This window comes from Lichenostomus cassidix, chromosome Z (genome assembly GCF_008360975.1).
Source record: "Lichenostomus cassidix isolate B80296 chromosome Z, HeHo_3.0, whole genome shotgun sequence".
NCBI lineage: Eukaryota > Metazoa > Chordata > Aves > Passeriformes > Meliphagidae > Lichenostomus > Lichenostomus cassidix.
Window position 1 is genome coordinate 25732391 of NC_139511.1, and position 27060 is coordinate 25759450.

The following is a 27060-nucleotide window of genomic DNA, read 5'->3' on the forward strand; positions in this document are numbered from 1 at the left end:
AATTCTGGGAACATATAGCAGCCGATAAGAGAGAAAATATAGACAAGAGAAAGATACAATTTGTTCTATACAAGAAGAAAGTACTATGAAGAAACAGTAAAAATAATCTGTAACTAGTAAGACTGGCCTTCGATATTGTAATTTTTGTAGTCAGCTGCATTACTGTGAAGAAAATTTTCAGTTTTAAATAATTTAGGATTTATTTGTGATTTGATTCATTATCTCTGTTTCCCTTCTGTCTTTTTCTCTCGGCTTACAAGACATATAATCCAAGATGTATTTTCTGAACAAGTGTGTGTAAGCAGCTACACTCTGAGAGGTTTTACAGAAAAGGATTTTGTTTGCCACACCTTCTGTTATCCCTCCCCAGAGTCACCCACCTGTGTCTCCCAGCAGCTGTCAGCTACACAGCCTCAAGGGATTTTGGAAGACAGAGTCCGTCATCCACCAGACACAGCAGAGAACATTTTGGCTGAGTCAGATTCAGGCTGGTTTGTCATCTAGGGTTATACCACAAAATGCCACTTAAAATGTAGTTATATGCGTATCAGAAATTGTAACACTTGTTCTAAAAACCACACTATAAACATTGGCAGAATGGTTAGAGGAGTGCAATGAAGGGATGAAAGCTTTTAAGGAAGGAGAAGCAGGGATAGTGATGTGCAGAGTGACTTGCTGCATGAGAGCATTTGAAATGCAAACAGCTCTGCCTTGGGACAGGACAGGAGTCAGTCTGTATCAGTCTATAGAGGTTCTGCATCAAGACTAGTGGGCAGATCAACCTGGGCGCTGTTGTGGTGGGAACCTGCTGTAGCTTGCCTGCTCAGGAGAAACTAGACAATGCCTTCAGCAAACAAACAGAAGTTTAAAAGTCACAGCCTCTGGTCCTCAAGGGGAGTTTTAACCTTCCTTAAGATCTACCAGATGGACATTCCAGGAGAACTCAAGTAATCTAGGATTGAGTAATCAGCAATCTTGAGTGCATTGCAGCCTCCTGGAACACAGAGCAGAGGAGCCAAGAAGGAAAGGTGCTCACCCACGTCTGATACTTAAAGAAGATGGAAGAACTGTTGGTGAAAGTTAGAGGCTGCCCTCGCTGCAGTGACTATAAAGTGGTGGAAGTCAGATCCTAGAAGAAGATAAGAAGGCAAAAACCAAGACCACATCCCTGAATTACAAAAAGCCATTTCCACTTCTTCAAGGGCAAGCTTGGAAGAATCCCATGGGATAAAATCCTGTGGAGAAGAAGGTTCCAGTAGGGCTGGCTGATATGCAAGGGTCACCTCCTGGCACTCAAGAAAGGTCTGTCCAGAGAAGTATGAAATCAAGCAGGAAAACCATGCATGGATGTGCCATGAGCGAGCGTATTGCTCCTAACAGGACCTGAATCTTGGAAGGTATGTGAACAGCAACAATAAAGGATTTTACAAATACACAAACAGAAAGAAAAACAAAGGAAAATATGGGTCTTATGCTGAATGGAGCACAGTAATTGGTGACAAATGACACAGAGAAGTCAATGCCTTCCTAGGCTCAGCTGTTACTAATAAGACTGGCCTTTAGAAATCCAAGGCCTCTAAGACCAGAAGGAAAGTATGGAAAAAATAATTACCCTCAGTGGAGGGTAAGAGACTTAGAGGAAGGTTAAGCATACTTGACATGCATAAATCCATGAGGCATGAAAGGATGTGCCCAAAAGTGATGAGGGAACTGTCTGTTACTGCAAGGCCACTCTTGATTACCTTTGAAAGGTCATGATGATTGAGGGATGTTCCTGGAAACGAGGAGAAAGCAAGTATCTATCACTTCTATCTTCAAGGTGGGTGAGTAGGAAATGTGGGGAACTCCAGGACACACAGCCTCACCTCAGTCTCTGGAAAGCTGTTGGGAGAAAATCTTCCTGAAAGACATTTTCAAATACAGGAAGGACAAGAAGTTTATTCAGAGTAGACAGCATGTATTTATGAGGGGAAAACACCCTTGTCCAACCTGATGGCTTTTACAAGGAGGTCACTAGCTAGGGAGATAAAATTGGAAGAGCAGCTGATGTTCTTTACCTTGACTCCAGTGAAGTCACTGCATCCCTGCCATCACAGACAAGCTGACAAAGTGCAGGTCAGAAAAGTGGATAATGACATGGACTGAAAACGGGCTGAGCTGCTGAGCCCAAAGAGTTACTACCAGTGGCATGAAATCCAGTTGGAGGTAAGTCAGTACTTGTGTATCTCAAGGCTCAATACCAGGGCCAGTACAGTTTATGCTTTTCACTAATGACCTGGGATACTGGCCAGATTCTTCTCTGTAGACCAACTGGCAGGACAAGAGGCAACCAGCACAAATTAGAGGACATGAAATATCACCTGACAACAAAACACTTTTTTGCTGCGAAGGTGGTCAGGGACTGCAACAGGCTGCCCAGAAAGCTTGTGGAGTCTCCATCTGTGCACTGGACAACCTGCTATACATGGCCCTGATTGGAGCAGGCAGGTTAGACCAGATGATCTCAAGAAGTCTTTTCAAGCCCAAATTATGCTGACTCTCTAAGTTTGTCCAGTACAGCTCCAAATGCAAGGATCAGTGCCAGAGAGCTCACTGTCTTATCATGCTGTCTTACCAGGCTTTTAAGGAGCATCTTTACACCAGAGCTACTAGGGGGTGATTTAAATACGATCACTTTAGGAGGTGAGGAGGCCTGTTCCCATCAACCTGGGAAGCTGTATTGTCCAACTTTCATTTGGAGTTGTATTTCATCAGCTGTGTGAGTACTTTGACAGACTAACCAGATCTAGACCAAATGTTACTGATTACAAGTATCTTCACAGGTTCACAGAGCAATTCCTTCCCCAACAGTGAGAGAGGAATGCACACACACTTGCACTTCTGTCCAATAGTACAGCCTGGAGACTGGAAACAGATTCAGGGATGCAGATAACTTAGGTACTTGTTCAGCCAGGTACCTTGGTGAAGGCAGACTATGACTTTGACACTGGACAGTTTGTTTACTCATTGCTGGAAGAGTGAAAGCTAGTTATCACTGGAAACATTTGTGAATATCTATCCTGTAGTCTGGGGGTGAGAAATTTAGCAGGTGACAGTTTATGTTATCACACTATGTAACATGCACTAGGAGTGGAAAGGAGTTTAGTTCAAAAGTGTAATATTCCTAAAGTCAAACTATTAAAAGAAATGGGGACTCTGAATTCTCTAAAGGAACAGTATTTTAATAAGACCTTTAAATCCATTTGTGGCCTCCATAGTTATATATCCCCATGATGCTGAAAGAAGGTACAGTTCATTAGTTGTTGCTATTTCCAGTGAGCTGTTATGGGTTTAACTGGAGGATAAAGCAAGAGTCAAAATAGCTTTCAGAGGTGGCTGTAAGTTTTTTCCCATAATCTCTGCAGCTGCCTGGCACAGAACTTTTTGTCAAAGCAGAAATCCATTTTTATTGTCCCATGCTACACATCCCATAAACAGCGTTTGGTGCACTACAATACTACTGGTGTATGTCTGAGGATTCCACCTGTTCAAGAAATTTTCTGTGACCTTTAGGATAGTTTTGGCCAAACAGTGAAGACAAAATGCAACCGGTGAAAAGAACTGTTCTGGGTTTTTTTCATCTATTTCTTTGTTTTGGCCTACACACTCAAATACTTCCAATGACAGTTTAATGCTCCCTGTTATGCCATATAGAATCAGCCTGTCTTAGAAAGGTTTTATAAAAGATTCAGCTTTTAGATTCGAAAATCTCACTGAAAGTCAATGACATTTAGAGCCTGACTCTGTTTCCCCTATGTTTATGAAACCTAGCCTGATGACAAAAAAAGTCAGAGGAAATTGCACTACCTACAAAACCGGATCCTGATATAACAAACATAATTTTTGTTAATTAGCCCTATAAAAACTCACATAAAGAAAAGCCTGCTCAAAAAATCAAGGAAGGTCTCATTGTCACTAGCATTCACTTTGAGAATGAAAAGATTTTTAAAGTTTATTTAAAGAGGAACTGTTAAGACATAATGTAAATGGAATGAAAAGAGGTTTTGTGTGCTTTAACAGCTGAGGCCTTACAATAGGAGACATGCTAGGGTAAGCTTGGGCAGATGATGAGAGATTAACAAGGAAAACCTTCATTTTAGCTAAGGCTATATTCCATGTGATAATTTTTTCATCTTGAATATATACATCATTGCTTGCTTTACTGTAAAACTTCTCAGCTCACATGCAAGCAGCTGAATCTGCAAAAAGACGTCCTCAGTGCTCTGCAACACAATTATCTGCAGGAGACATGAACTATGCAAACCCAAAACTGTATCACAATGCTGGTCGTAAATGTCCATATGAGTGAATAACCCTAGTTTCTTAGAGTTAATAAGCTTTGGTTTGTTTTTTTTTTTTTCTTTTTCTGTTGTTGGTTTCTCAGAAGATGTTTATTTTTTTTTTTTAGTTTCTTGACACCTTTTTGCCCTGCCTTGGAACATTTACAAATGTCTGTGATCTCTGTGGCAAAAATACATACTGTTAGTTAACTGATATTCAGCCAGCTCCAGTTACAACACAACCTGAATACTGAAATGAGCACTGTTTTTTACTCAAAATTTTTGGGTCTGGATGTGATTACTACTGTGGCATAAAAGATTTTCAACATATGCCTGCCCAAAGACAATTTATAAAGCATTCAAAGAAACTGCAAGTGTAAATGAAAAAGACAAAAAAAGGGTGCATAAAATCTTGGATCTCTGCTTTCACTTTAAAGGAGAAGGATTCATCTTCAGACCAAACTTCCAACTGCTCTTTTCTTTGTCAGGAAAATTTACAGGCAGAAATTCTCAATGCAGCCCAAACCAGCAGAAAACTGAAAGGCACAGAACAGGAAGTCATCATGAAGACAAAAGAGTAAGATTGCCATTTGTGGGATCCTCATTCTTACCAAAATCTTCCAGACCAAAGAACACTCTGATTCTTTTGAAACAATCTCTATCACATGGATTGCTGGAAGCTGGGCAATAGCATCTTTCCCTTTTCTTATATTCTTCTCCAAGGAACATCCTCTGTTTGGCTGAACGGACCCTTGCTTTGACCTTTAGAGCCTTGTTTCTGCAAATTTTGTGTTTAAAAGCCAAGGATCTGGAACCAAACATTCAAAGAACTGTAAACTTGTAGGTCCTGAGTAAATCAACAGCGAGGCAAAATTTTTCTGTTGATCTACAATTTTAATTCCCCCAGAAACTCCATCAAGCATTCTCCTGGAGGGCTAAAAATGCATGGGATTTGGAGTCTTTCTAAAGCCTTTCAGTTTTCATTCTCTTTACTCTACATGCATATACAAAGCTAGGAGTTTAGGAACAGATCAAGAGTACCCGTGGAATCACTGACATTAACATGTGTTTGTGACTTTTTTCTGGAGCCACAAACCACCCACTGTGCAACTCAAGAAAAATAATTTTTACTCAGAATTTCCTACCTGAACAGCTACTTACACAATATCTACTCTATTTTGAGTACCTGAGATTTGGTCTTCAATTTGACAAGTGAAATAGTAACATTTACATTGCCTTATAGGGCTCTTGAAGAACTACATATCATTAAAAAAACTCAAACAAAACCAAGCCCTAAAAATCCAAAGAAAAGGCAGTCACGGTATGCAACTAATTTTAAAATATATAAATTCTAAACAGATGTAATGTTATAATGCCCAAATATTCATTGGCACTTTTCTAAAAGATATGTCATCCACCATGTGGTTTGGACATGTTTCCGCTGCTGAGTGCCACAGCCAGCTTTAGGGATTTGTCTATGAGAGGACTGAATTTCTTCTGTTAAGGCTGGTTAGTGTCAATGCTGTACAAACAACAATCACCATTATTTCATCATGCTAATGTTGACAGTATACATTTATTGGTAAACTATAATGCTTCTCAGTTCATCTGAACATCACCTCTTTAAAAGAAAATATACTTCTTTCCATATCCAGATGACAAAGACATCCTGTTCATTGTCCAACCTTTTCCCTTCCAACTATTAACTGACTTTTATTTTTCCCTAATTGATTATCTCTGATTACTGCTGATGCCTCAGGAACCACCCTTTTTTTTGTTTCTAAATGAGTCAAAGCGCCCCTGATTCACATTAGGAGAAGGAAATACAAGTTTCCACTGTATATTTTCAAGCATACGGAACAGCATTGCCTCCTGAAATTCCTAGACATGATTCACTGTGAGATGGAAAGAAATAAAAAATCCCCTGTGTCAGCATTGTTGGTAAAGGCTATTTCACTCCGTACTGTTGCTGAGATGCTCTGAGAATTTGTCAGGTCTTTCCTAATCTTTGACTTTCCTGAAACAGGCTTTTTCTGCTCAGTCACACAAAACAGTCAGTGAACATGTATCACACATACCCCCGATTCCAAGGATTCTAAGCATGACTCAGAGGATTTTCCAAATGAAGCAAACTTCTGGAAAGGAAGACACATGAAACACTAGAGAGATCTGTGTTTCTGGGAAATTCCTATACTCATTTGCACATGGAGGAACCAACTGCCATGGTAAACGATCTGCTAGAGAGAATCTTGTGTCAGTGACTTTTATCCACGCAATGCTTTTTTTAACCACGATTTTCCACATACATATTTGGCTTTCCTCAAAAAAAACCCCTATAAAAGACATGAGAACCTAATTTAAAAACAACTAGTAAGTTTTCCCCCTCCTAAGGTTTCTGATTTTACTCCATTTACATACTCTCTGAATTTAGAAACCCAAAATTCTATTTGAAAGAAGATGGTCAAACTTGAAGGTAGTATTGATGTTTCTGGCTGAAGCAAAGATTTTTCCTGGATGTAAGCTTTCCAGAAGTTCCCTTAGAGTCATGCTAAGTGGCACTCCAGCCACTCAACAGTGAAGTTAAATTGAGACTGTACCTTAAACAAATTAAATTATTTTATTTTCACACCTCTATGACCACACTTCATTCTGATAATTGTTACCATATGTCTGGGTCAGCTGATGACCCCCCGACATACACCTCTTCCACTGGCCAGATTCTACATGAAACATGCCCCAAAGTACCAGTGTTGTCCTCAAAAGATTGACCTTAAGGAGGAAAATATATTTCTCAAAGCAGGGACTACTGTGAATTTTCTACAACATTTGAGCTTAAATAACAACTGCAATTTGGCAAAATAAACATAAGCAAAAAGCAGTCACTAAGAAAATTGATTCTTGTGAATCTTATTTTGTGTTCCAAACAACGAATCAGCAAATTCATTATGATATGTAAATTCTTCTCCTACACATTCTGCTTTGCAGCCTATGACACAAAGTTTGTTTTATAAGGTTTCACATAAGGAGCTATTCTCCTTGTTCATCAGGGGAAAGAATACACACACCACTGCAGAATGCAGAGCACAGAGTTCACAAAAACCCACTTTCCAAGGCAAAGCATGTTCAAGGTATCACATTTCCCACTTTTTGAGTAGGGCATAAACTCAACTCCAGCACGCCATAGAATTAAACAGTGTAGACACTAGCTGTGCTGTGAAGGTAGGTAAAGAGAAGAGGTCACAAGTTCACTTAAGGTAAAATTTGTGGTTGTGGCATTGCTGATTCTCTGAGAGACTAATTTAAGTAGTGTCGCACAGCGTATGCCATCACAATGTGCTGAAAGCTAAATTTTTCAAGAGCAAGGAAGATGGCAGCTACTTGGGCAGATCAATCCTGTTCCCACAGGGGGTGCCACTTCTTGCAGATGTTCTGCACTTCTTTCTTCCTCTAAAAACAGCATCTGATTGGAAGAGATCCTGAAACATTTGCAGAGCCAGCTAACACACCCCTCTTCCCCACAAATTTTCCCTCCACCACCATTCATGCCACCACTTAAATTGATCTCTTTTTTCCCCCCAAATCTGAGAAATGGAGAATGGAAGAAGAAAGGCACAGAGAACTGCTTTTTAATCTGTCAGCAAGCGGGCTTTTTAGCCCTTAATGACTTCCATAATACTGAAAACACATCACACAAGGCATTGTGTGACTCAGACTCCCAATATACATTCTCCAGGTGAGACAGCATTCCTTGACACCAGCAGTGCCAAATCCTTCTAGTGGAAAAGCAGAGAATATGCTAATAGATTTGCACTTACTTTCTAGCACATATATTTTCTACTGTCATCAGAACCAGACTCAAGAATGGGTTAATTCGTATGTCTGAGCTGGCATGGACATTTATGTACCTCGAATGGTACACTTAGTAACAGATCAAGGGGTACACTGAGGAAGTGGGAAGGATAACAATGACAGGGCTTGAGAACTGTCCAGACTACTCCCAAGCTTCAGCCCCTACTCTTGTATAAGTAGAATATCTAAACTAATCAAGGCATTTTAGATATCAGACACAAACAGGGAATCAAATTACTCCAAGATATAATCAGTCAGCAAGAAAGTAATGCAATACTAAAAAGACCAAATAGCTAGCTTCTAGTAAACTGCATCGCTCACCATCCAGATGGTCTTAATGCAATTTTCATTAACCTTCTGTGATGATACTCTTGAAGCATGCTAGGTTTGTGGGCTGGTTCATCTGCCAGCTTAGTTTACTTAGAATCACCTGTTAGATCCTGAACCACAGGAGCAGGAAAAAGAGGAGAGGAAAAGCAAGTTCAGACATGTAATCTGAACATCAGACATATAATCTAGTAGTAAAATATCTATCAGATATTTTCCAGGCATATATATTTCAAGACACCAAACTCTCTAAGAGGATAGCTGTGCTGTTGCTGTAACATACATATACACACAGAATTAATAAATTTTAATGAATAGTAAAAAGCTATAGCCATAGAACAGTCTGTGTCTTGTGAATTTTCTTTATTTCATTGACACAAAGATTAATTCAAAGCTCTTGGCAAGTACATCCATGTTGAAGGAGTGCCCAAGCAAGGGCAGCAACAAAGGCAAGCAGTTAAGCTGTACTAAAAAAACCCTTCCATAGACAAAATTCATCAACAGTGTGACAGGTGTAAAGATCAAGCAGAAAGGATTGTTTGGATTTTACATTAGTCTTCAGGTGGTAGACTGCAGCTAATAGCATCCAGCACTGGGTGACTGAATTACCAGCTAAGAGCCAGCAACCTGACCCCTGCCTTTGGTCCCTGGCAAAAGGGCAAAGCTGGCAAAGCTTTGTCTTAAAAAGAAGAAAACATACCAGGTATAGAGATTGTATATTTTTTACTGCAGTGTGGGTGTGCATGAAACAATGGGAGTACCTAGACAGTGTAACTGCAATGGCTGCAAACAAATGAAGAAAAAGTCTATGTATATGTATGTGCCCCTACTATGGACACCTCCGCATACTTTCAAACAGGAATAAGACAGAGATAACTCTAAAAAAAAGTCAGTGATCTCAAACACTGTCCCCACATTTCTATGGGCTATATTGTGAAGAGGTCTTTGCTCAGTAAAAGTAGTTGAGCAGAGCCTATTCACATTCTCCAGTCATCTGCTCTCCTGCTGTTGCAGAAAAGTGCTCCAACCAGTAATCATTAATACTGGATAGAGATTCAGAAAATTCTACCACAACATTAGTAGGAAATAAAATTTGAAGCATATCCACAGGGGCCCTGCAGAGCCTTGGTCTACTTTTGTAGGTGCCTTCTGGTGACATACTGGGCTCCTCTTTTGGAACAGCATCACACACATTATCTGCGCAAAAACTGTGAAGCTGCTAGCTACCAAAATTTACTAGTCAAACATGGAACAGCCAGTATATTTATAAAGGTACCTTAATTTTTCACCTGAAGTCCTAGGCTTTAAATATTTTTAAGTATTTTTTTCATTTTGATCATAACTAGGCTATTCAATACATTGACTTAACCTTTTTAATCCTCCTATACAATACCTCTCATAGCTTAAAAGTGATTTTGTACTTCCTACAAATGTCAAACTGTGGTTCCTTTAACTGCTTAATCAGTTTTTAATTGTTGCTGTTGGACTGCTAGCGGAGTGAAGAGTTGAGAGGCTTCAGGTGATCAAAAGGATTCTGAATTTATTATTTATTTTAACAATTTATATAGACATCATTGGGCCGTTCGGATTGGACCAATTCAAAACCTCCCCCCCAGGCCGATTAGCCAGGCTTGAACCGCCTATCTCCAAAGACCGTTTCAATAACACAAAAACTTTATCTTTGTTTATAAAACATAGAAAGAAGAAAAGTTCTCATGGGAAAGAATCTGTGTTGCCACATTTAATCAATTTAGCTCTTTTAGTGCTTTAGGCATCCTGACAGTGCTGAAATTAGAACTAAGACTCACAGGATTTTGGTAAGTCTGCACCCCATCAGATCAGATCGCTCAGGGCTTTATTCTGCCTGGTCTTGAAAACCCTGAAGGATGGAGATGGCTCAGACTCTCTCGGTTCTCTCTCAACTGCTTTATTTTCTTCATTGGGTAAAAATTTTCATTATGTTAAGCCAAAAAAGAAGTTAATTTTCTGTTAATTTTGGCAAAATATTTTGTCTTTTGACCATCTTCTCATTTCAATCTGTGGACCTGATGAAGGAATCATGTGGTAATGTTCTTTGGCCTGTGTTATGCAGGAGGTCAGATTAGAATAAATGACAGAATTCCCTGTGGCTTTAAATTTCTGTATATCTTTCCCAGTGACTCCTACAACAACAACAACAACAACAACAACAAAAAAAACCTCAGCATTCCATTCACTGAAGATTCAAACAAGACAGAATTACTCCCAATTTAAGGTTGCAATGACTAGAGGAAAGAACCTAAAGCAACTGAATTTATCATATTTGGGAATCCAGATTTAAAGGGAGCACAAAAGAATAGAGCAGCTTTCTTCCTTAGCTCCTTTATTGACACTGCAAAAATTCATATGGTGAAAGCTGACAGCTACATTTCAACAAAAACTGCATCTGTTCCAAGGACCTACGGCTTTCCATTCCAAATTATTTCTTCAGACTATTTACCAAAATAGTTGAAAAGTGTTATATAGTGAGACTACTAGATGCCCTAAAGAGCATTAGAGTAATTAAAGTATTAACCAAAGGAAAAGAATTTACCATAACGCTAAATAAATCATAAGCACATTAGAAAAATTCATGCTGGGGATGGGCAGCTTCACTGCAATGCCTGAGCAGGCATACAGACTCTCCTCTCTTCTATTACTGCATTGTCACTCCCTGAGAACTCAGAAAGGTCTGTATGTGGTTACTTACAGAACTTGTTTCCAGAGCTTTCAGCCTCTTACATGCCTTAAACCCACTTAAATGGATAAAGAAATTAATAATGACGGAAAGAAGAACATAATCATGTCTGCAATCAGACAGATTGTGAGGTCATTTTACAAACACAGTCCTTAAAGTTTTGCTATACAAAGAAATGATCCTGATATTCAACACCTGCTTTTATCACCTGCACACAATTCTTGAAAGTTCTTCCACTTCCATACAACCAGCTCAGTATTAGTGGAAGACCAGTTGAGGAAAGAGGCTCTTTACCAAAAAAATTAATAAACCAGAGGAACTGGAAAAAGCAGAGAAGGAATACCAAACCACAGGCTGACTGGTAAGAGGCCAGAGGCCATTGTGCCAGTATAAACACTGAGAAGGTTAAATATAACATTTATAACAATTTATAACTCAACTGCTTTCATGGTCTTTTTTTTATAACCACAGAGGAACACCACCACCACAAATGAAAGATCCCACCAAATCTGGCTATCTGTACTCTGAAACTATTTTGTTTGAAACTAGGTCCTCAGTGAAAGCTGCATTGAATCACAGTACTTGAAATATTTTCTTAGACAGTTTGCATGAGACATGCCAATTGAAAGAAGAAATGTTAAATAGGATTAAGCTGAGAAAAGTGAGTTCAGGGTTTCTGTGAATAGCTCTTATAAATCTCACTCTGGATCTCTTCAGCAAACTTATTTGTTAATGGAAAAGTCAGCCCAAATATCATCAACTGGATATATATTTTTTTTTCAGAACTATTATCTGCAGATTAAAAAGATTCAAAGCAAAAAAAGTTACAGCCACTCAACACTTTAAAACTGTTGCCCTATTAGTAAGGGCATACATAAGCCTGCTTTGTTTTCTGAGTATATCATCTTTCAAGATTTATTTCAGCTGCTTTGAAGACTGAACTATTGTCATATTCATTATCATTAATTTATATGAAAGAACATAGAGATTTTAATTAGTGCCTATGAATTAATGCCTATGGTGCATCTAACCAAAGGCTGCTGCAGAACAAGTAGGAACAAACAGTACCCAACACAGCAACAAAGGTTCCCTCTCTGTTCACTTGTGAAATACAAAACAGGTAACAATAGACATGCCCAGTGACTGCATTTCATTCAACAGCTTTATAAGCAGCACTCAGATAGGCTGGCAGGTAGTATCATATCCAAATATGGGACTGATGTGCAAATCAATCAAAAAGATTTTTTAAAATGACAACTTACCTAAGGAACAGATCCAAACTTCACTTTGACTGTTTTGAGTGCCTAAGTAAGGACTTTTTCACATAAGAGATATCCAGAACACCAAATTCAACACAGCACATATCTGTTTCTGAATTGAAAGATCTAAGGCCTTCCAAACAATTTTATCATCAGTGTCATACAAAAAGTGGTAAATCCAAAAGATCATGCAAAGTATGGAGAGGGCCAGTACGGTATCTCTAACAAAGGCTGAAGAGGAGGGGAGAAAAGAATAGGGGTACAAGTGCTGCTCTATGGAATAATGCTCCAATGGTATCTATAAAATCTCCTTATGGGACTGTCTAGTCATCTCAGTCCACAACATGAATACAGCACAGTCCAATACAGACCTTTCCCTTTCCTTTGGGTCAATTCAGAGTGAGACAAAGCTCTTCAGGCATACTGAGCTTTCCTGATTTGACTTTTATCAGAATCCAGCCCCATTCCAGAGACCAGATGCATCCTCCCCTTCTTCAGTTTCTTCATGTCTGATTTAATCGACAAGACCAGAAACTACTGGGAGGATAAAACCTGTAGATTTAGAGTGTTTATTGATTTCATTCTTAGTTTACAATAGGTAAGCCATGAAGATGAAAGTTCCTTCAGAGGTGTCTTACTACAAATATAATGGGGGAGCATGTAGGGCTGAATGCTTCTGTGTAAGAGATTATCAGTTGGTGTGCACCAGTGAGCTACCTGCTCCCCATATTTGCTGACAGGCAATACTTTCTACATATGCAAACCACAAAAAAACCAGAACAACATTGGAATGCTCCAAGGTAGAAACTTGGTATAGCAATAGCCTGCAGAAATACCAGTGGGAGCAAAGTTACCTATTTCTCTGCACTTTTAACCAACCTTCAACTCCAAAAATCATTTGCCCTGAGGAAACATAAACCACCAAATGCTTGAGAAATCAAACTCATTTTTCACTACGCAAAATATATGATACTGCTTCCTCTGAAATCCTCCTTCTTGTTGTGTTGCCGAAGTCCAGATTAAAAATGTAGTTAAAGCATGCTTTCTACCCGTTAGAGTAAAACAGAAAAGGGACAGAAACCTAGAATCAGACCACAGGTTGTCCAGACAACTAGGCATCAAGGCCAAGAGTAAGGTATTTCAAAGATCTGGAAACACTGATAGACACAGCCTTTGATGCATCATCTATCAATTAGCTGCAGGCCCTAGATGCATATAAAGTCCAAAACATGGGGCTGAACTAATCTGAACATATGGCATTCTTCTTGTTTGTTGCTCATCTGGGCCAACTAATATACAACAACTCACATTTCTTATAGCAAGCTCACAGCTTTTCCATTTGAAAGAAGTAAATCAGGACCCATTAACTAAATTCCTAAAAATCATGCAAATACATTGTCATTTGTAAGGTATAACATTTTTATTTGTTGTATGCAGCCACAGCTAAAGATTTATGCTGTCTGCACTACACAATGAACTCTTATGCTAAGTTGTCCTTATCCAGAGGGAACTGTTTCAGCAAGGATACTTCAACTACTCATTTCATTCTTCAGAAAGAATATTATAAAAGGGAATTTGTGAAGCTCTTAACAGCTCTCTCATCTGGGCTGTCTGCTTAAATAATAGCAATGCTTACTAGTTATATATATTACTGAAAACAACACTTTGGAGAGCAATTCACTTCACAACTTGTAAGTTTTGGATGAGAAATCAAAAGAGTGTGAGAGGGTGAAGTTCACTGTATTCCTGACTCTCCACTATCTTGTGCACAGATGTAGACACTATGAGGGCACTCCTAGTAGTTTTGCTTTCCATCCATTCTGCATCTGTCTAAGTAGCCTGGCAAAGTGCAAAGCCATATAAATTTGATTAGCTTTCAAGAAGGTATTAATGTAATGCTGATCACCCTCTGTATTTAACCAAAGAGGCTCAACAGGGGCAAATGTTTAAGGCTAACAAACTCTACCATACCTAGCAGCCACAGTGAAGATTTCATATGCTGAACACTATTTCTCATCCCTCCTCCTCCCCACCTGCTGTTCAACAGCTTGAATGTCCCTAAAAATGAAGGTGGGGAGAGAACATGCTTAGGAACAAGAATGAAAGGCAGTTTATGCTTTAGGACTTCTTCCTTGCACTTACCTACACTTGTAGGAAATATATCCTCATTGTTGATTTGCACTTCAATCCAGTCCATGAGAAGATTCATATATTGGGGCGCTGGCAATGCTGTGGGCTTCTTGTACTTCAAGTCATCCTGCCACCGGTACTCATACTTAGGCCCTCCAGACATCACTGGGCAGGTCTTCTCTGTGCAGAACTCACAGATGGTTCCATAGATGAGGTTGATCCTATTGAAGAAGTCAACAACATGAACAGCCACCCAGTCATTTTGGTCTTCTCCATTGGGCAACTGCACAGCTGCTTTCAAGTCCACGCCTGAGTTGAGAGATGCCTGCGCCCGTTTGTGTAGTTCAAACCTCTGGGTTCCAGGTTCAAACTTGCGTTTTGGGCGGAAAGTCTTATCTTTATTAAAGACTTGCTTGAGTGCTATGGACATGTCTGCTAATCTTCTGCGCTGCAGCAGCTGGCAGGAAAACACGTCTGAGATTTAACGCAGGTATCTGAAAACAGTTGCTCTCTACCAGAGGCTCTCCAGGCCCTGCTCTTTTTCCCAGAGAAGCTTGTATCAACTTCAGAGCAATTTATTAGCTCTTCCGCTTGCAAGCCTTCCTGAAAGGCTTCATGTCCCTAAGGATATAGAAACAATATGCATCAGTGGCAAACTCAAGTCTGATCCTGTCAGGTTGTTACAGTTTCACCAGAATTTTCCAGCAATTATAAGACGAAAAATAACATCTAACAAGCTGACCTTAAAAACTGGCCAACCCCTAACCTGATGAAGATTTAATTTTTTTTTTAAAGCGCCTCATTTTTTCAAGTATTAAAGAATTAACTGCTCTGTTATTTTTAAATAACTATCCGAATAGAGGCTCTTAAGTTATAAAGATAACTTTAAGTTATAAAGGGATTCAATAAATGTTGTATAATCTTCAAATTTTAAATCCAACCTTTTCACTTTGCTGCCTTTTTACAGTCACTGCATAATATACAAAATGTGCATATAAGTTTAGTAGAAAAAATACTGGGTGACAATTTAGAAGCTTTATCTAACTGCACCTAGAGTTACCAATAGGGCCTCTAAGCATTTGCCATAGCTCCAGTGCTCGTCTCTGTGGGAAAAAGAAATCAGGAAGCAAAACTGATCCGTATTTGTTCTCTGTTTTAAATTATTGAGGTGTTTGCTTTTGCAAACCTCACAGAACCTAGTTAGAGGGATAACTACAGCACTGCACAGAAATATTTCCTGTTTCCCATAGAACTGTATGGAAATTGTTACTTTTATTGACCTATCTTCAGAAGATCAGTAATGGACTTAGTTTTTCAATTTTTCAATCCAATTTTTTCAATTGGATTGTGTAGAACTATTAGAAAGCAATTGTGAAGTCGTCACTTTTTTATAGCTCTATTCACCTTCTTTAGTGAGGAATACTTTGTATTGCTCTTACAAAAGGAAGAGCATAGACTTTGCGTTGTTCCATCTAACCTGCTCTGGCAATGGAATGGTTTTAACAGTGAGCCTGACTGAACAAATAAATTACTGCAGTACAGCTTTCCTTGCTCTTGTATATTCATCAAAAAGAGTATATCATCACTCAGTGTAGATCATTACGAGTGATAGGATAGATAGATGCTATTTCAATTAGACTTTTCTTTTAGTACTGAAGATTTTACGAATAATGATAGAGAATAAACATTTCATTCTGTGCAATACTTAATAACACAATATGTGTTAAACTTGCACAGCAATACAAAAATCCTCCCCTATCAACGGCCAATTCTTATGGGATTATCCATGTTCCACTGTTTCCCTTAATAGAAATCATGTCCTTGAAAATTCTACTATGTGTCGGTATGTGTCTAGCACTAAATTCTTCTGAAGACAGTTGCCTAAGGCCTTGCTGAGGGGCAAAAAGGAAGAGAAAAGGGTGCTGCTTTTTTCTTAATAACCACAAGAAAGCAACATTACCTTAGCAAAGATAAATCTGGTGTGCTAGCCCCTCTGTCCACACAACAGAATGTAAGTGCCGTAAAAAATCCTCTCCCAAATATGTGAAAGATTAGCATGCAAGCTAATTTGTTAGCAAGCAGCAGCTACACAGAATCAGCAGAGAAGTGTTTGTTTTAACTTTTCCTGATGGCATGATGGAGGGATATTCCAATCATGACCTTATAAACAGTCATTTTTTCCATATCTGCAAAATCCAAGAAGTTTGGGAATGAACTCCAGGGAGATTATTGTCATATGTGGCATGCCCTTTGAGTAATATTAAAAGACCAAGATCATGAATATTCCAATCCAGAGATTCTGAAACCTGACAAAGGTCAGGGAAAGAAGACTTTGAACAAAAGTAGCCTTGTAACAGTTAAGTGTTATTGGTAGGAAAGGAAGGTACTTTTAAATAGTCAGCTTTGCCCTACAGCTTGTTGTTTTCTACTAAGACCCATAACCTCCACCTCTCAGATGCTGCGTGGCAGCTGGCTGTTTATTTAAAAGCCTTTCAAAATACACGTGAGTACTTGCTGCATAGACTGAGCCTGTGACTGACACACTTGGAGATGGCATGGAGCCAATGTCCCAGTTTGCAATAACAAGCAGGTTAACTCCAGAATTTTACAGCTCAGGTAACTACTTTTTTGCACACTGTAATACACCTGGTGCTCTTATGTGGTTACTTTGACTCACTTCATCACCTGCATATAGTCACCAAAACATGTAAGGAGTTTTATTTAAAACAACAAGCTTGTTGTTGCACCAAATAAAACTCATCTTCAAAAGAGACATTTTGAAGCATAGCAGTCACTGCAATTAAATCTCCTTCAAGGAAAACAGAACACACTGTATTTTGTAAGCTATTTTCCACTGAATACGCAAGCATAATAATATTAAACACTGTTTCCCACTCCTCTCCCCACATTCAGGAAGTCTGCATAAAATCAATAAATGCAGAGAAAACTCAACCAAAACATTCAGCAAACAATGCATTATCTCAAGTCTTATGTCAATGTTGAAGGTGTCTGTGGAAGCACACATACATCCTGGTGAAGTTTGCCTCAAAGACTCATCCAAAAGATTACTGTGTAACCAGATGAAACTGTTCTTTAACTCACTAGGGCAGAAACACAGCAAGCAAGACTTTCCCATACATCTCCTGTCTGGAGAATCTGCTGTTCGATATCTTGCAATAAAAGCTAAATAAAATATAAAATAAGTCCTAAATAAATTCCTAAATAAAAGCTTCCTTTTTCATCTTTCTGTAACTTTACACAATATAAAAATACAAAGCTGTCTGTAGAAGCAAATTTCACTGTTTAACTTCTTATCTTAAGAGATACAGCTCTGCTAAGAGCTTATTTTTTTCCTGTTTCTCTGTCTGAAAATGTGACTGAAGGGTGTGGAATGCCAGGGGATGAGCAGACCTGCTTTGTCATGCACTATCACATGCAAGAATGCAAAACAGAAAAGTGGAAGACCCGAGTTTCACAAAAATACTGCAGTGAAGCAACCCCATGAAATAATTTTTTTACATCCTGGTTCTTGATGGTATTTGCTGTCTAATTAACCATTGTTTTTACTCAACAGCTAATAGAAATGAACAAAGAAATAAGAATTTAGGCTTTTCTGAACATTTACAAACAACATCACCGCTACTTCCTTGGAATAAAGAAGCTTTCCTTTTACTCACACGAGACAAAGGTACAGACTCACCTTATTTTCAGCAGAGATTAAATACAGACATTTCAGGTTTGGATCCTTCAGAGGCTGGTGCTATTTGGAAAGCTCTATCCAAAATCTGTGGGCTCTAAGAGCATCTTTTCTGCTTAAGCAATAAAGTGGCAGGAGTTAATGGTAGGATGGCCACTCCTTTGCTTAGGACTGAATCACTAATCTATTGCAGGAACTCAATTGCCTTTAGATTTCCAACACTTCCTGTACTATGTTTGAATCAACAATCATGACAAGAGGTTTGTCATTTCATCCCAAATTACATGCTGTCAATTAAAACTTTGTAGAGGGGAACTCACAAATCAAAGCTATTGCTTCAAAGTTGCATAACAGCAACAAAATGAAAAGTCATCAGATAGCATCAACAAGAAGTGATGAGAAAAATCTCATTATTTTTAAAGCACTGAGAGTGTAACTTGGATTGCCATTCACCACATTCACTTCTACGATGGTTTTCACCTAACAGGAGTTAAAAATGCTTCTAGTTTCATTATCTCAACTGGTCTTGGGAGAATGCTTCAGAGCTGAAACACTGTGAACAATGTCGTGGTCAGACTGAATCACAGCCCCTTAAAACCTGTGGTACAGTAACACCCACCCATGTTCCACATAAAACTAAATCTGTCTCTTGATAAGAGATACTTTGCAGTTTATTGTTATATCATAATAATGCTAGCAGAACTGTTCCTGGCTTATGGTGGTGTCAAAAGTGATAGAAACTAGCTTCTAGTCTTTTATGACAGGTTCTAACTACGCAATGATGATATGCTGAGGCCTGAGCAGCAGACCTCAGCCAGAGCTTACTTACAAGATGGATCCTGGGCACTATGTGACTAACACCATCAGTATTATTTACATAAAAATAGATGACAAAGACACTTACAGCTCCTTATAACCTTGTGTAGTTATCTGCAGGAACTGTATCACTTTAAGAAACTTCCTCAACTGACTTGAATAGAGGCTTGTTTTTAGGGTACTTTAGGGGCAAACCCTTGCAGTCAAGGCCTGGGCTCTGGCCAAGCCCTGGCCCTGGCTGGTCAGGAACTGTGCCACCAAATCCAGATGTTTCTGTGCTAAACATAACCAAGTCGCTTCGACTTGCTGATTTGAGCCAACAAAAGCAGAACCCACTTTTGGGGTGAATTTGGAGACCCCAGCTATGGGTGTGTGCACTGCACAGGATTTTCCCAATTGCTGGAGAGGATTCTCCACGTCCCTGCTGCAAAATGGGTTTCCCCAGCAACTGTGGACTCTGGATGATGGTAAAGTATTCAGGCAATTGGTGATGTACCTTTCTCAATCACTATCCTTTCTCTTGTATAGTAATGATTAGGTGTATTACCTTGCTTATTTTTGCTTGCTGCTAAAGCCACATGCATAGTTTTACTGGATGTATCATTTGACTTTTGTGTTGCCTTAATATTCATAGTAAAATAAGACCATTCTTTCAATTGGTGTCTGTGTTCTTTAAATTGCCCCCATCAACTAGCAGGACAAACAAGGCATAAAGAACGACTTTGTCACTCATGGTGTTTGGCTTAATGGTATACTAGGACAGTGTCCTGCACGTCCCTCTGAACTAAGTGCCTAATATATGACAGTCCTGGTATGGGCAGCTCAGACAGGCAACTCCTCCCAATTATTCAGTTTCCATTCCTTTTTCTCAGAGCAAAGTATTTCTCTGACAGTCACCAACAGCTCTTCCTGATGGACTATTCCACTGCATGTATAATGTGGCTGGGTGAATTCCCTTGCTGGCAGCGCCAAGCCTGAGAATGCCACAGATTTAAAGATGATCTCAGGACAACCAGACCTCATAAGCTTCATCCATGGCATCAGCACCACAGTGACCAACGCTGTCCACCAGCCTTATGCAGAGACCAAGACAGCAACTCGGCATACTATCAGGTATACCAACATCTGGAAATAATAAACTAGTTCTACCCATGCAGATACCACTAAAAAAACACCCACAACAAACCACACACCGTAACCAGCATCCTATCTGAGTGACTGCTGAGTTAAAAGCATATTATATAATTTCCTCATGTATTTTCTATTAAAATACAGGTAAAAAAAATGTAAAATAACACACTCTTTATAGATACGTACCTGTCATCATGGCATTCCAGGGAAAACTACACAAGCTTTAGGAAGTCTGCTGGGAAGGTAGCTGCTATAAATCCTGCTTTATTAATTCAGACGGTGAGGAAACATGACTTCTCTGGCAAAAAACACACAGCAAGCTGTCTATCCAGCAATACACAATACGAAAACCAACTCTACATCAGGTGACTTCTACATTTTTACATTTGTCTTTCCAAAATCTAAGTCTTGGTTCCTCATTCTTTCAGGAATGACACTGGTTGAGTGGCAATTTCCTTTACTCTAAAGCTGCTGGGATTACTTGATGCTAGTAACCACAATAACAACACTGCAGACTCAAGATACTCAGGTGCAAAGTGTGGATTAAGAAAGAAGCCTTTCCACAGTCAGAAACACTTCTGACAGAGAACAATATCCATTCGACATGCAATAAGCAGCCTTTGTTTTGTCTGTGAATGGAAAAAAAAAAAGAGAGCAAGTGATTTTGTAAGACTAAACAAAAACCCACAATTGCAAACAATCACAGAAATCAGCACATTCTCATAATCAAAGTGTTAAGGCTCAATGGAGTAAATATAAGTAACCTTTGATACTTTTCTAAGGAAAAAGACTGGAAAGGGAAAGCAAGATACAATGGATCACTGTCTGTAAAACTGTGTGCTTTAAAAATGAATGCAGCTATGTAAGAAAAGACAATCAGTTACTAAACTGGATCAATCTGAAATAAGTGCTGATTTATGATTCTGCAAAAATACTGAGGTTTCCATAGGGATAAAATTGAAAAATAATAATTGGCTACAGGATATAGTCAATCTCTCTGCCATGACTGAGTAGGAATGGCTTGGGCTTACATCAAGGGATAATACAAGAACTTTGTAGTCCTTTTTAGACAAATACCCTTAAATATTGCATTATATTTTCCCTGAGTATGTGAGGTGATGTTAGGTAGAACTGCTGCATTTAAATATCCCAATACTTTATTTACAAATATTTAATTCCAGTTCTTTGAACAAAGTTCCATTCTATGCAGATGGAGAAGCCCCTCTTTTCCTTTTAAGACCAGTTGTACAAAACAATTAGAAGTAATAATTTAAAACAGCAATAATTTCTATGATGAAGTTCATCACCTATTTGACAGAAGCAGAATCAGGTATGAGTGCTCAAATCTTAGATGAAAAATGCTGTTTATTAATGAAAATAAAGCATGTTTTTCCTTTACGGGGATAAATGTTTATGTTTTAACAGAAGACTGGCCTTTCAACAAGTATCATTCTAATGCCTTTTACAAGTCTTAAATCAATTATACCGCACCTGAAGTTCTGTAAAAGAACACTGATCACGAAGAAGATACTGAAAGTACCCTGACACTTCTTCACTGTAAGTTTATATTGGTTACAGCATCCATGGCATTCTAGTTAGGAATGTGGAATTCCTGTACATACAGTTTGAGGTGAACTGAAGTAAATATCTCTCAGAACTACAATAAAGAAACTACAAAAAATACATGATTTTGATTACACTGAAGTTCAGCTTCTATTCCTCTGTTACCCAGGAATGTAAGGTCTTGACCCATTACAGACTGACAGTCATGCAGGAATGTGTCAGGCTACGCTATTTTTCTGAAAACTCAGTCCTGCTTCCTCTCCTCTCCTTACATGTTCCTACCTTCTTGTCATCTCCCCTATGATACCTGGCCCAGGCATTTATACATCCCTTTGCAGGGAGCTGCATAAGACTCACATGTAAACTGCAATAATTAAACAAACCGCCAACCTTTCATCCAAATCAACTTCTCTGAACCCCTGTTTGGCCACACAAAGCAGGGAAAAGGACCAAGTAAGGGAAGGAGTGTGGAAGGCAGAGGATGAGACAGACCACATGGGAGTGGTTATTTAGCCATGGCTACTTAAGTGAATCACAGTGCTTGCCACGATAATTTCAAACCTCCCAAACCTTTAAAGCATATTGGGAACTCCCTTTAGCTCAGGCAGCTACCGAGGCTGAAGTCTGACAGAGTGACAGGTCACACTGAAGCATGCAGTTCTGACAGTCCCTTTAAATGCTGTTTTTTTCATCACATACTCAGGTTTTTCCAGTTCTCTCACTGGTTCACAGGCTTTTACTGGTCTGAGCTGTTGGTAGCACGTGTGCAAGCACAGTGAATCGTGTGCCACTTATCCTGTCTCACTAAACCACATTCTTTAAGTACACAAACAGCCTCTGTTTTCCATCACCAAGCCCATGTTACCTGTTATGTCCTTCCACCACCAATAAAGCAAAGCCTTTACGGCTGCATGTGGCTTGTTTCACCAGCTACTGTTTCAAACACTGCTCTTACACAGCTGACCACACTGGTGGACTGGGCAGGTAAGTTTACTAACCGCGGTATGAGCACCAGTAGAACCAGCTCACTCACCCTGCTTCTGCCAAAATCTCTCTGTTTTTGTGGATGGCGACCTCACCACAACAGTGGATGGTTGCTAAGCTTTTGTAGTATGCATATTGCAGCATTTGCTGCAACAGACAACAGTTATTATTCATTCCTTTAAAAATCATACACAAAGATCAGCTGAAAGGAGTAAGAGAATTTTAAAGGCCTTGAAGAAGAAGAGGACATACAAATTAGATTACATTTTGATTCTCTATGATAAATAGGTTTGTTTCCTCCAGCTTGTTAAATTTCTGATTCCAAGCCATTCCTGAAGATGAAATGTTGACTAAGCTGCATTCAGTGGGAGCTGTGATAATGAATTCAGAGAACAGAGCTAAAATGTTACTGTTAAACTCTGAACACTCTCCTTTACAAAACAGTAAGCTGTCCTTCTTAAACTATGGTTGAACTTCAAAAATCTCTTTGTTCTCTTCAGCTTAAATCCTAAATCTGCATTCTGGTTTTTAAAAGCACTGGTACTACTGAGTAGACATTGAGAGAGCTAAAATATTTTTTCCTGCCCTCTCCAACACTATCAGATCATCCGTGCAATTCCCATATGAAAGCCCAAAATCAAGTCCACTCAGTTCTGTTGAAAAAAATGCCAGTCAGTTCACATGAACGATAGAGAGAAGAAAAATGTGCATGCACAAAAGTGTGGTCTGAGACCTCACATCACGGCCTTTCTGTACAAGGTAATAAAATGAACTATCTGCTAGAAGCCGGCAGTCTATGCCCTAGAACCTCAGGTGCCCAACTTTGCATTCACTGGCCAGCTTTATTTTTGGTCTAAATGTTAGCTTTAGGAAACCATGTATGTGTTCTGCTTTAAGAAAAAAGTCTAAATCATATGTTCCATCTCAGTGACATTTCAAATAAAACCACTCATTTTCTTGTCCAAGGCAAGCATGGAGAAAAACAGGGATACAATGGTAGAGTCAAGTTACAAACACTGTGCTGACAGAGACAAATAGCTAACACTCCATGGTGAAAACAGGCCTTTCTGCAAGCACACACACTGAAAACAAGATGTAAAAAGTTCAGCTAACACCCATTCAAACCCATTAGCCTTAGTCTGGCTTCTCCTACCGAAGGTCAGATTAATGTGGCCGGACAGACAGCAGAGATACACAGCTGGTGACACAGTGCCTCTCATGATAGCAGAGGTATTTTCCAAAGCAAAGATATGCAAGGAGGCCATGACATCCTTAGCTGGTGCACTCACTGCACCCTTTCTAACAAACATTGATAAATCTGAACATGAACATGATTTTCAGTTACAAAAAAACTACCCTTAATGTTGCTAAGAAGCAAAACTTACCTAAAATCATGTTGGAGTAAGTGTAGCCCCTCAAATTGACTGCAAATAACTCAAAAGCGATAATTTAATTGTTAATATTATTATATATTATTGTTAATATATTATATTATTTATACCATAAATCTGAAACCTTATCCTGAAACGGACCTCCAGCAGCTGTAGGACCCAATCCATTAACTTTAAAAAAACAGCTCTACATTGTTATCAGAAAAGCTAAGTGTAGGAAATAAAAGAAGAAATCTTTCCATGGTTTGGATCAAAGCACTCAATACAGCAATACAAAGAGTGGAAGCAACTACAGTTGATTATCACAGAATCATCTGAGTTGGACTGGATCCACAAGGATCATTGAGTACAACTCCTGGCCCTGCAAAGGACATCCCCAAGAGTCACAGTATGACCCATAGAGTATTGTCAAAACACTTCTTGAGCTCAGTCAGGCTTGGTGGTGTGATCACTTCTCTGGGGAGCCTGTTCCAGCGACCAGTCACCCTCTGGATGAAGAGCCTTTTCCTGATATCCAACCTCCCCTGACACAGCTTCAGGCCATTCCCTCAGGTCCTGTCACTGGTCATGCGAGTGAAGAGATCGGTGTCTGCCCCTCCTCTTCCCCCACAAGGAAGTTGTAACTGCAATGAGGTCTCACTTCAGTCTGCTGCAGGCTGAACAGACCAAGTGACGTCAGGCATTCCTCATTCAGCTTCACCTCAAGCCCCTCCACCATCCTCATTTGGACATTCTCTATTTAACAGTTTAATATCTTTCTTACATTGTGGCACTCAAAACTGCCTGCAGCACTCCAGGTGAGGCTGCACCAGCACAGAGAAGAGCAGGACAATCCCATCTCTTGCCTGAGTTGGCGATGCTGTGCCTGTTACACCACAGGACGGACATTTTCGAACTAATACCAAGGAAACAAAGTTAAGGTATTTGTACAGATGTCTTTTGAAGAATGCAAAAGATTTCACAGATTTGTCATTTCACAATTTTATAGGTCAAGGGAATGGGGTAGCTGTAGCCTGCAACTTGCCAAGTGATGCTAATGCTGCTTCAGAAGCATGCAGTCACATGGCATATCCTTTGCAAGCAGTGGTAAGGTCATAAATGTCTAGTTGCAGCATCTATGCTTTCAAAATTCAAAGAAATAAATCATCTATAGTGTTGATTTCTACATTGATCTTAACATGCAGGACAAAACTGACTTGATGGCTAAAGAGATTTTTCGCTGGACAGTAATTCTAATCACCACAATGTAACTTCAGCATGTTCAAACTTATCATTTGGCCAAAAACACCTACTACCTGATGTGCTGAGGCAGCAGACCTCAGCCAGAGCTGACTTACAAGATGGATCCTGGGCACTATGTGACTAACACCATCAGTATTATTTAGATAAAAATAGATGACAAAGACACTTACAGCTCCTTATAACCTTGTGTAGTTATCTGCAAGAAATGTAACACTTTAAGAAACTTTCACATCTGACATGAATACAGGCTTGTTTGTAGGTATTTTAGGGGCAAACCCTTGCAGTCAAGGCCTGGGCTCTGGCCAAGCCCTGGCCCTGGCTGGTCAGGAACTGTGCCACCAAATCCAGATGTTTCTGTGCTAAACATAACCAAGCCGCTTCGACTTGCTGATTTGAACCAATAAAAGCAGAACCCACTTTTGGGGTGAATTTGGAGACCCCAGCTATGGGTGTGTGCACTGCACAGGATTTTCCCAATTGCTGGAGAGGATTCTCCACGTCCCTGCTGCAAAATGGGTCTCCCCAGCAACTGCGGAGTCTGGATGATGGTGAAGTATTCAGGCAATTGGTGATGTACCTTTCTCAATCACTATCCTTTCTCTTGTATAGAAATGATTAGGTGTATTACCTTGCTTATTTTTGCTTGCTGCTAAAGCCACATGCATAGTTTTACTGGATGTATCATTTGACTTTTGTGTTGCCTTAATATTCATAGTAAAATAAGACCATTCTTTCCACTGGTGTCTGTGTTCTTTAAAGTGCCCCTGTCAATCGACTGGACACTACCATGCACAGGGGGGAAAAAAAGAGGATCTGCTAGATAGAAACAGAATACCTGGGGTGTAATAACCATCCACACTCCAGAGCTCTAAATCAGCAGTCTTGAAGGACTCATTTGGATGAAAAAACCTGTTTTCCTTGCTATCTGTGAATTATGAAAGCAAGTAAAGGAAGTCAGAGACATCACATATCAAACAATTAATATTGGAAAGAACACTTTAGCATTTTAAACTACCTCCACTGAGGAATGCCAGCCTCCTCTCCAACTGACAATACAACTGTTGCTGTAATAAGATTTTTCACCTGGGGAGAGTTTATGACAGCAAAAACATGCTGCCCCTTATTGCAGTTTAGCAAAGAGTAACTAGCCAGGACTCTATTGACGGCATAGCTCTGCACAGACCATAAGGTACCAGCACTAGAGGAGCAATGCCCTAGCAGTGTGCTCCAGGGAACAACTGTGGAACTGCCTTCTTCCCCCTACGCACTGAAAAGTAACTTCCCAGTTTATGACTCTGCTTAACCTTTCTAGTGAACTAAACTACTTCAAAAGCCTTTTCTGCATACAGCTTAACCCATGATGTGCTTTGGAAGGAACTTAACATGCAAACAAAACTACTCACAAACTGATCTGGAAGAAGCATGTGGGTAGTTTTTTATATGAGTTTATCCCTGTGGTTAAGCACTTTATAGGTGAAGTACAGTATTTGATTACTTTGTACACTTTGTGGTCAGAGCAACTCTCTCACAGTACTAGCTCTCCTTCTAACCACGCACCCAAAAAATCTACTGGAACAGAGCTATAGGACCAAGTTCTTAAAAGATATAAATAAAGGAAAAACTACCTTCACTGCAA

General features: G+C 39.4%; 1 protein-coding gene across 6 annotated transcripts in view; it reads right to left on the minus strand.

The window, feature by feature from the left end:
* Nucleotides 1–27060, minus strand: part of MOB3B (MOB kinase activator 3B) — a 79109-nt gene that overhangs the window by 24782 nt on the left and 27267 nt on the right. For 3 of the 6 annotated variants that reach the window (XM_085041753.1, XM_085041752.1, XM_085041751.1), the window contains exons 2-3: nucleotides 26260–26349; nucleotides 14613–15221 (exon numbers count right to left, since the gene is read on the minus strand). In XM_085041753.1, the coding sequence (XP_084897879.1) occupies nucleotides 14613–15030 (418 nt within the window). In that variant the 5' untranslated portion in view covers nucleotides 15031–15221; nucleotides 26260–26349. Of the gene's footprint in view, nucleotides 1–14612; nucleotides 15222–18300; nucleotides 18478–26259; nucleotides 26350–27060 lie in introns of those variants that run through there. The other 3 variants (XM_085041750.1, XM_085041754.1, XM_085041755.1) reach the window with 2 other exon arrangements.